This window comes from Pristis pectinata, chromosome 13, assembly GCF_009764475.1.
Source record: "Pristis pectinata isolate sPriPec2 chromosome 13, sPriPec2.1.pri, whole genome shotgun sequence".
NCBI lineage: Eukaryota > Metazoa > Chordata > Chondrichthyes > Rhinopristiformes > Pristidae > Pristis > Pristis pectinata.
The window spans coordinates 20,667,662-20,678,785 of NC_067417.1; the positions used below are offsets into that span (position 1 = coordinate 20,667,662).

Genomic DNA, 11,124 nt, shown 5'->3' on the forward strand with positions numbered 1-11,124 from the left:
ATTATAGGAAGGAAGTGGAAGCGTTGGAAAGGATGCAGAGGAGATTTACTAGGATGCTGCCTGGTTTAGAGAGTATGCATTATGAGGAGAGACTTTACTCTTTGGAGAGAAGGAGGATGAGATGAGACATTATAGATGTGTACAAAATATTAAGAGGAATAGATAGAGTAGACAGCCAGCACCTCTTTCCCAGGGCACCAATGCTCGATACAAGAGGACATGACTTTAAAATAATGGGTGGGAAGTTCAAGGGAGATATTAGAGGAAGGTTTTTTACCCAGAGAGTGGTTGGGGCATGGAATGCGCTGCCTGGGGTGGTGGTGGAGGCAGGTATATTGGTCAAATTCAAGAGATTGCTAGATAAGCATATGGAGGAATTTAAAATAGAGGGATATATGGGAGGAAGGGGTTAGATAGTCTTAGGTGAGGTTTAAAGGTCGGCTCAACATTGTGGGCCGAAGGGTCTGTATTGTGCTGTACTGTTCTATGGTTCTATGAACAATGGCACACTTACACTCATGCTATTAGTCAATCCTGACAGCTATAGCTCCCGAATGGTTCCATTTCATTGATTTTCCATCAGCATCTCCTTGTACCTCTTCAGTAGGAGCAGGAATAGGCCATTCAGCCCTTTCAACCTGCTCAATAAGATTGTGGCCAATCTGAGTATAACATCATACCTGGATTCCTGCCTATCCTCAATAACTTTTCACTCTTTTACTTATCAAGAATCTTTCTACTTCTGCCTTAGAAATAATCAAAGAAAATGGGGATATCTGATCATTCTAAACTGTTAATGTAGGAATATAGAAAATGCAAGTAGGAATAAGCCATTTAGCCTTCGAGCCTGCTTCACAATTCAAAATGATCATGGCTGATCATCCAAATTAAGTATCCTATTCATATTTTTACCCCATATCCCTTAACCTCTTTAGTTACTACCACTGTGCGAAACTCCTTCTTGAACATATTTTACGACTTGGCATAAACTGCCTTTCAGGAGTAGAGAATTCCACAGATTCATCACTTTTTAGGAGAAGAAATTTCTCCTCATCTCAATTTGAAATGGCTTGCCCTGTATCCTGAAGCCCCTGGTCTAGACAGCCCCACCATTTGGAACATCCTATTAGATTTTAATAAATTTCAGTGAGGTTCCCTCTCATTCAACTAAGCTCAAGCAAACATAAGCCCAATCATTCTAATCTCTCTTCATATGTCAAGCCTGTCGTTCCAGGTATTCAAAAAAAAACCTACAGATCCTGGAAATCTTAAAAAAAAAGAGTTGGAAACACTTAATAGGTCAGTCAGCATCTATGGAAAGATAAACAGTCAGCGTTTTGGGTCTAAAATCCTTCATCAGAACTGAAAAAGAGAGAAAACAAGTCAGTTTGCTGTAGCAGGGAAGCTACAGGAGGGAAGGGTAGAACAAAGGGAATGTCTCTGATGAGGTGAGGCTAAGTGAGTTAATATGGCAGTTAGAAGCACATTATGCTTCATTGTCCATGTTGTGTGTTACCAATAGCAAGGCTGTGGGACGTGCCCAGCAAGCCAGACTGTACAAATGGAAAAGCAAAACTGAGCCAAAATGATGATAGGCAGAAATGGCCAGGTCTGATACAGACAGAAAGAAAGAATATGCTACCTAAAGTTGGTGAATTTGAAATTGAATCCAGCAGGCTGCCAGATGCCCAGCCAGAAAATGAGGTGTTAAAACCAAACTGCCAGAGGAACTGAGCAGGTCAGGCAGCATCGGCAGAGGGAAATGGATAGTTGATGTTTCAGGTCGAGACCCTTCATCTGGACTTCTCTTGAAAATGAGGTGTTGTTCCTCAAGCTTGTGTTGCAGTTTGTTGGAGCAGTATTGGGAGCCCCAGACAGTTAGGTCAGAGTGGGAGTTTGATAGAAATTGAAGTAGCATGCAACCAGAAGCTCACAGCCACCCCTGTGGACTGAATGCAGGTGCTCTGCAAAGTGATCATCAATCTGCATTTGGTTTCTCCAATGCAGTACACTAGATTGGAAGGAACACAAGTGAATCACTGCTTCATCTGGAAGGGCTATTTTCGTCTCTGAATGGTAGGAAAGCAAGAAGTTGTTGCATTTCCTATGGTCACAGAGGAAAACACCATAAGACGGGGAGAGTTTGATGGGACGGAAGAGCGGACTAGGGAGTTGCAAAGGAACCGATGTCTTTGAAATGCCGAGAGGGAACTATATGTCTGGTAGGAATCTTTTTGGAGCTGGTGGAAGTTTTGAAGGAATACTACCATCCAAGGAATCAATCTGGTGAACCTTCACAAATTACTCAAGATGTGGTCTCACTAAGACCTTGTATAAGTGCAGTGAGACATCCCTGTTCCTACACACAATTCCTCTTGCTATGAAGGCTGACATATCATTTGCTTTCTTAATCGCCTGCTATTCTTGCATGCTGACTTTCATCGACTGGTGTAAAAGGACACATATGTCTCATTGTTCCTCCCCACTTTCCTACATCATCCTTTGGATAATAATCTGCCTTCCTGTTTTTGCCATCAGGGTTTTCCCACCTCACTCTAATCCACATAATACTGCATTTCCCACCTGCTCAACCTGTCCAAATCACATGGGAGCTTTGCTGCATCTTCCTCACAGCTCAAACTCCCACCTAGCTTTGTGGTATTACATTTACATTATGATGCTGGAGGAACTCAGCAGGCCAGGCAGCATCCATGGAGAAAAGCAGGCAGTCAACGTTTCGGGTCAGGACCCTCCTTCAGGACTGAAGATCGGAAAAGGGGAAACCCAGTATATAGGAGGGAAAAGCAGAGCAGTGATAGGTGGACAAAAGAGGGGAGGTGGGGTGGACACAAGGTGATGCAGGTAAGAGATAGTGATAGGCAGGTGCGGGGGAGGATGGTAGAGCAGATCCACCAGGGATGGGTCAGGGTAACGAGAGAAGGGAACAAAAAGTAGAAAAAAAGAGGCTAGGAAAGGGAAGAAGAGAAGAAGCATGGTTGGGGGGGGGGGGGGGTGGAATTACTTAAAGTGGGAGAATTCAATGTTCATGCCATTAGGCTGCAAGGTTCCAAGACGGAAAATGAGGTGCTGTTCCTCCAGTTTGCGCTTGGAATTTTCCTGGCAGTGGAGGAGACCAAGGACTGACATATCAGTGATAGTGTGGGAGGGCAGTTGAAGTGACTGGCAACAGAGAGATGTAGATCACGGTTATGGACAGAGCGCAGGTGTACTGCGAAATGGTCACCTAGTCTGCGTTTGGTCTCATCAATGTACATGAGGCCGCGCTTGGAGCACCAAATGCAGTAGATGATATTAAGGGAGGTGCAGGTAAATGTCTGTCTCACCTGAAAGGACTGTTTGTGTCCCTGGATGGAGGTGATGTAGGGGCAGGTGTTGCACCTATGGCGAGGTCAGTGGAAAGTCCCCGGGGTGGGAGCGGGATGGGTGTGGGGGGGAGGAGTGAACTACGGAGTTGTCGAGAGAGCGGTCCCTGCGAAAGGCAGAAAGGGGTGGGGAGGGGAAGATATGCTTTGTGGTGGAGTCCCATTGGAGATGGCAGAAGTGGCAGAGATGTGTTGGTGGGATGAAATGTGAGGACAAGGGGGACCTTATCGCTGCTGGGTCTGGGCAAGGTGGAGGAGAGAGCTGAGGTGCGGGAAATGGCAGAGATACAGGTGCGAGCTCTCTCAACCACAGTCGGAGGGAAGCCCCAGTTAGGAAAGAAGTTGGACATCTTGGATATCCTGGAGTGGAAAGCCTCATCATGGGAGCAGATGTGATGGAGGCTGAGAAATTGAGAAAAAGGGATAGCGTCCTTGCAAGAGACAGGGTGGGAGGAGCTGTAATCGAGGTAGCTGTGGACGTCACTGGGTTTGTATAAGATATCATTGTGATGTAGAAGAGTCACGGATGCTTCATGAATGCTGCCTGGCCTGCTGAGTTCCTCCAGCATCATGGTGTTTTTCGTCTAGATTCCAGCATCTGCAGTCCTTTGTTTCTCTGGTATTACATTTAATTCCCTCATTTAAATCATTCCTGAACCTTGCATTACCCTACTATTCACTGCTTGCTGCTAGAAAACGGATTGTTTATTCCCACTCTTTGTTTCCACTCTGGTTCTGCCAACTGGTTCTCTGTCCATGTCAGTACATTAGCCTCAATTGCACATGCATTAGTTTTGTGCACTAATCTCTTCTGTGGGACCTAATTGAAAGACTCCTTACCTTTATTTCATCTAATGATTGCATTTATTCTTCACATTTTGTGTGCAACACATGAAGGATCACCAGGCACAAAATAAAACCTGATATAGGTCATTCTTCACATGGTCCTGGTTTATTTTTGTCTTGTGCATGGCATAGATCCAAGCATGGCTGTGAAATTCTCCTGGTCTCCCATCACAATCTTGAAAGAAGAGATCTAAATCGGCTATTTGGTAATAAGATAAGACATCATACGTGCACTGTAAATACACATCTCAAACCTGTGTCAGTAGTAGACATCGTTGTTTGCTGAGGTTCACACACACACATTGCTAACAGACTGGTGGTGGAATGCATCTTCTTTATTGACAGAATTTGTATCACATGGCAAGCTAATATAGTTTGCATTCAAGTATTCAGAGTATATTTCAGAGTCACTTTTGTGTAATATGCCATATGATTTCAACTTGACTGTTTTAATTCTGTGCTTCATTTTCACCAAATTTTAATTTTTGATCTAACAGAACAAAAATTTCAAATATAATTAATTAACTTTATTGTTTATGTTATGAATTGTAATGACACCATTTTTGTCCAAGTAGTTAGTTACTTTAGTTTGTCATATCCACCAGGGTGCAGTGAAATTCCTTGTCCGCATGAAGCTCATAGAGTAAACGCTGTACATGGTAATAATAAATATAACAATAAATACAGCGACAAGCGCAAAAAGAACGGAATGGTGCAAAGTATAGTAGTGCAAACTGAGGTAGTACGAAAAGAAACACTGAAGTGACAATAACGAAAGAGGTAGAATTAAGGATTCAAGATGTGGCAGCACCACCAGGAAGGGAATCTGAAAGAGCTGATTTGTTCAGAATTCTGACAGCAGTGGGTAAGGAGCTGTCCTTGAGTCTGGTTGTCTGGGCTTTCAAGTTCCTGTATCTTCACCTAGAAGGTATATGAGAGAAAAGGGAATGGCCAGGGTGGCAGGCATCCTTGACGATACAATTAGCCTTCCTAATGCAATGCTCCGTAAAGCATCTGTGAGTATTAAGGATCTCCTTATAGCAATTATACAAGAGCAGGTTGTTCGCAGAGCAGGAAGTGAGTAGGTGAAATGTGTTGGCTGGTCATTTGATAGACCTACTGAGAGGCCCAGTCCATTCAAGGACCATGCTTGCTTTGCTGTCAAGAGCTCATAAACATCTTGCTGGCACCACCAAAGGCACTATGTTAACTAATATGCTCAATACATCGACCTGCCAACTTCCCTGTGCCAACAGTTTGGGCTCCTCTGGGGGAAAAAAATAGTACAGTACTTGAGTAGACAAGTTATTACACAGTGATTTATGCGAACTTCCACATGAATATTTTTCTATATTATTCAGGACAAGCCATTTATTCTACCCAAGATTTTAAATAGTTTCTTTGTCTTTTATTTAAGTCTTCCCTTCGATTAACAGTGAATAGATATGCCTTGAACCCCTTTAGTTAAAGCATTTTAATAATCTGGAATATTTGAACCATAAAATTAATAGTATTCACTTTAGTGGATTATCAGTAAAGCAAGCTGACATCCCTGCTGGAATGTTTTCCTATCATCACTTAAAGAAAAAGGATGTCTGCACTGTCAGTGAACAGAGGTGTTAACTACATGAAATGCCAATAGGCATTAAGTAGGATTAGTAATTAAGTGATGGAAAAAAGAATAAACTGGGTATTTGTCAAACATGAAATAATTCCCTAAGTATCTTCTGCCACAAGCCTGGGAAATGTAATTTGCTGGGGTATTGATTAGGATTTATATTGGCCTGGTGGCATGGATGGAGGAGAAAGTGACTGGAAGTCAGCAGTATTGATTATCCATTGTAGGAGTTAGTGGTTTGTGATGTCTGTTTGTTGTTGGGACTTTTCTCAGTGAGAAATATTTCCTCTGACAGAATGAATGAGTAAAAATAGTGCGGTATGAAAAATGGCTCTGGTGATTTCATTTAATATTATAGATAGGCCATTTTATCCATGATATTGAACACCACTGGGAATACACTTGTAACACTATATTACAACAGAATTATCCAATAGATTTTCAAATCAATGGTTTTCATTATGATGGACAGTAAGGCTGAAATATATTTGTAATTTGTTAGGACAGACTGTCTTGGGGAAGCATAATATTGGGGGAACAAAACAGTTCCGTACTCTGTTACAAAATAGTAGATATGCCACTCAGCAACATTATCCTTTTATTTCAGAGCAGCTTGTGGGGAGAACTGGTAGATGCCCAATAACAGAAAAGCATTTCAAGGACTATGCTTTGATGTTATTGGATAGTCAGGCTGGCTGCTGTTGAAAAAACAAGTGCACCAGGGCAGCCTGTTGACTTCAGGTTGCTGCTATATAAGGTGACCCTGCCCACTTCTTATTCAGGAAACAGGTACCTTGACTTGGAATTAATATGCTGTGCTGTTTAAAGATGGGTTGAAGTGATGTGTGGGGTAGCAATGATGTGATTTCCAACAGGAACATGTAGAAGCCTAGAGGAGTACCCATGCTAACTGTAGACCAGTAAAGTTGTAATTCAAAGAAGGAAAGAAAAGCAAACAAAAATGTTAGTTTTGGCAGTTATTCAGAGGCAAAATATTTTATTTTTCATATCACCTGAATGTTTTCTCCAAATTCCTTTAACCTCACAGAGCAACTTTAGTCTGTCAAGCTTGTAAATTGGTGAGCCTCAGATACCAACAGGAGATTAGATCACTGAAAATGCATCATATTGTATATTTTCAATATGAACATAAGAAATAGCTGGAGAAGGACATTCAGCCCATCATGCCTGGTCAATAAGATAATGGCCTTTTGCTTCAGTGACCTTTCCCACACTAATCCCATATTTAGTGATTACCTTAATATCTAAAAGTCTATCTCTGTCTTGAATATACTCAGTGACTGAGCTGCCACAACCATCTTAGATTGAAAATTCCAAAAATTCCCTACCCACTGGGTGAAGAGATTTCTTCTCGCTTTAATCCTAAATGGGTGACCTCCTATGTTGTATGTGCTTTTAGCCATTATCTCAAATCCTGTGATAATGTTACTAAGGATTGAAATTTAGTGAATCCAAACTGATGTGCATTCCTTTTCCAGCCTTCCCCAATCAGCATGAATACAAGGAGAGATAATCAGAGGAATATCTAGGCTGAGGTCTCAAAGACCACCTAACCCTTTAGAAAACAGATGGTGTACTTTCTACATCAACCTGATCCTCTAGTCACTTGCTGTTTGTGAGATTTTGTTTTGCTCCAGTATCTAATAAAATTACTCCCTGAGGAATTTTAGGTTTACATTCTCCAGGTTACTTTTGATCCAGGATTTGAAATTGGTGCGTGGTTATACCGCTTTAACAGCTAAAGAGCCTGAATTATGACACATTTGCCCTAAACATCCTCTATCTCATCCTCCGATAAATTTTCACTAATCTCTCAAAATAAGTAGGCAAATGCTTATGCGACATGTCTTTATGTCCTATCCAGCATTATTTAAATTTAAGGCAGGGTCGGACCATTTGTCTGCGTACATATCCCTTGTAAAAGATCTTGCCTGTCATTTGGGATGTTGTTAGATTCTCATGTCTCTTGTCCTTGGCCCTACCACTAGCAAGAATATTTCTTTCCTCTTCCCACATATAGCCACGTCTCTCTGGTCTGTGCCCTCCCGTAATAAAATCAATTGCCCTCAGGAACATTTCCACTCATTCCACGTATAGGATTGATGGCTAACTGCACCCTTATTTCTCTAGCTCTCCAACTTACCTTCCATATCAATTCCATTATTAATGCTATCTATCTTCTTGTTCTGTATCACTGTCCTGCTTCTCCCTCAAGCAGCTGCATCTCAAATTTGATGCTGGTGTAGTGTCTGGGCTCTTCAGTGTTGCTGCTTGCAAAGGAAAATAACTGTGTTAGAGCTATCAATAGAACATTCTTTGTTGAAGGCAATAAACTCTCAAATAATAGCATTATTTGTACTGCAGTGTTTCAAAAAACATTCCACATGGTGCACTCAATTCCTAAAAATCATACCAATATATTATAAATATAAGTACTAAAACCTGTTCCTCAGTCTGGATGTGCAGCCAGGACAATGAACAGTGAAGTCTGTTCCTGGATGGGAGAGGGGTTGGTTGGCTCAATGTAATTGTGTTTACTTATTCATTCCCTTATTGTTCTTGGGAACAACTTGGTGAGCAACCTTCTTGATTTGCTGTAATCCTTCTGGTGAAGGTACTTCCACAATATGTTGACAGCAAGTTCCAGGATTTAGGTCTAATAATGACAAAAGAACATATTTATATTTCCAAGTCAAGAAGGAGTGTGACAATGAGAAACATACAGATCGTGGTGTTCCCATATGCCTGAAATTCTTGTATTTCTTGGTGGTAGAAGTCAAGGGTTTGAGAAGTGCTGTTGAAGTATCCTGGGTAAGTAGTGCATTTTGTAAACGGTACATACTGCTGCCACTATGCATCAGTGGTAGAGGGATTAAATGTTTCAGGTGGTTGGTTGGTTACTAGTCAACCAAGATTCTTTGTCCTGCATGGTATCAAGCACCTTGAGTGTTGTAGGAGCTACATTCATCCAAGCAAGTGGAGAGTATTCCGTTCTGCTTCTGACTTGCGCCTTATGGATAGTGGAGTCACTCACTTCAGGATATCCAACCTCTTACCTACTCTTCAGTTTCTAGTCAATACCTCAGCATGTTTACTGGGGGGTAATCAAATGTGAAGGGTGGATGGTGAGATTCTCTGTTATTGGAGATGGTAAATGCCTGGCACTTTTTTGTGGTATGAATGTTACCTGCCACTTAGCATATCTGAATGTAACCTAGCTCTTGCTGCGTACAACCATGGACTATTTCTTTTGCTAAGGAATTGTAAGTAGAATTAAGCACTGAGCAATCATCAGGGAACATCTCCACCTCTGACCTGATTATAGAAGGAAGGTCACTGATGAAGCAACTGAAAATGGTTAGGCTAAAGGACACTGCCATGAGGAATGCCCGGGAAGATTAACTTCCAACAGCCATAACCATCTTCCTTTGTGTGAGAGATGACTCCAGCCATTAGAGCATTTTAAAACTTGATGCCCCTGACATATTTTACCAGGACTCTGATGCTTTAGTTGGTCAAATGCTGCCTTGATGTCATGGGCAGTCACACTCAACTCACCTCTGGAATTAATTTCTTTGGTCCATTAGTACCACCTGACAGAACTGTTCACAATACATTCAATCACTTTGCTGATGATTGAGAGCAGTCTGATTGGGTGGTAATTAACACAATTGGATTAGCCCGGCGTTTTCTGAACAAGCCAAACCTGGGGAGTTTTCCATATTGCTGGGTAGTTGCCAGCATTGTGACTGTATTGGGACAGTTTGGCTAGAGACACAGCTGGTTCTGGAACACAGGTCATCAGTATTACAGCAGGAATACTGTTTGTTGTATCCAGTGCTTTTATTAATATCACATGGAGTGAAGTTCTGATCTGAGGATCAGTTAAGTCTGAGCAGTGATAATGCATTAATATTTATTTATAAAGCATAGGAAAGGATGTTTAAACTTTGCATATTGTTATTCTAATATGTTGCATGTGACCTTTGCTGTACATGCTGGAGATGAAATGTTTTTTTAATGGGTAATTCTTAACTTTGATGGCAACCAGAGTTTTTAATTTGTTTTCATTACCATGCACAGGACACAGATTGAAAAACTCAAAGCTGAGAATGCCCAGCATAAACAGAGTCATGAAAATGCAGTCAGGGAAGGACTAATGCATCAGCAATCAATTTACAAGATGGAGATAGAAGTCAATAGCAGCAGAGAACACATTAAAATGTTACAAGACCAGGTAGGCAAACAATGTCTGTAAAGTTTGCAATCTCCTCTAATTCAGTGTGAATAAAATTGTATATATGGAGTTTAATCCTGATATGTAATTTCATATATTAGAATGGATGTGTATGAAATTTTAGCAAAGTCAGCAATATTGTATGCTCATGGGTTTTTTGTAACTGCAGGTTACAGTGGTTGTGTCACCATAATTGCATGAGCTCTTTTCAACAAAATTAATTGATATTCACATTACAGAATACTGTGTGAAGTGCATTTCTTTCAGATCAAATGTAACTTTTGTGAGGTTTAATTCTCTGTAGTGTGCCATAGTTAGTCTTGGATTCTCAGACGATTCAATCAGCTGCCACTACCACGTGATGATATTCATTTAGAGGCAGACTAGGCGCCAGTGAGGTCATTGATCTGCTTACTTAAAGAGGATCTTGCCAACTCTGGGTGTGTGCCATGGATGACTACAATGTTAAATTGGAGTTGTACAGGCTGGACTTAGAAGGAGTGGTTAAGTCCATGTGCTCCCAATTAATTTTTCCCTCCATCTGCTAAGTATCAGGGAGATCAATAAAATTGACCCAGAATTTTATTGTGAACTACATTTACTCACTTCAGATTTTTCCTGCAATTAGATTCAACAGAGAGAGGAGGAGCGTGACCAATTTCAAGAAGAATTAAAAATAGGACAGACCAGACAACAGGAGTTACAAAGGCACTTACAGAAAATGAACGACCAAGTGGGAGAGCTAGAAAAAGAAATTGAAGATCGGAATGCAAAGTTTAAAGTCAATGTACTAGTAGTAAGTGGAGACTATTAAAATGTCTGCATCACCTTTTACAAGCACAGTATAATATAAAGAGGTAGATATTTAGTGGTAAATGTTTAATACATAATTCTGAACGAAAAAAATCAGAAATTGGATCAAATTTATTTTATCAGTTCAAAAGAGTACAGTAGTAACCAGTAGAAGGAAAGTCATTTGACTATCATTAATTATACTCTTTTAAAAGTTATTAAATCCA

The 11,124-nt window shown here is 40.9% G+C and overlaps 1 protein-coding gene across 1 annotated transcript in view; it reads left to right on the plus strand.

Moving 5' to 3' along the window:
* Positions 1-10,919, plus strand: part of LOC127577465 (polyamine-modulated factor 1-binding protein 1) — a 135,714-nt gene extending 124,795 nt beyond the window's left edge. The window contains exons 19-20 of the mRNA XM_052028690.1: positions 9,952-10,105; positions 10,734-10,919. Coding sequence (XP_051884650.1) covers positions 9,952-10,105; positions 10,734-10,919 — 340 coding nt within the window. The remainder of the gene's footprint in view (positions 1-9,951; positions 10,106-10,733) is intronic.
* The last annotated feature ends 205 nt before the right edge of the window (positions 10,920-11,124 follow it).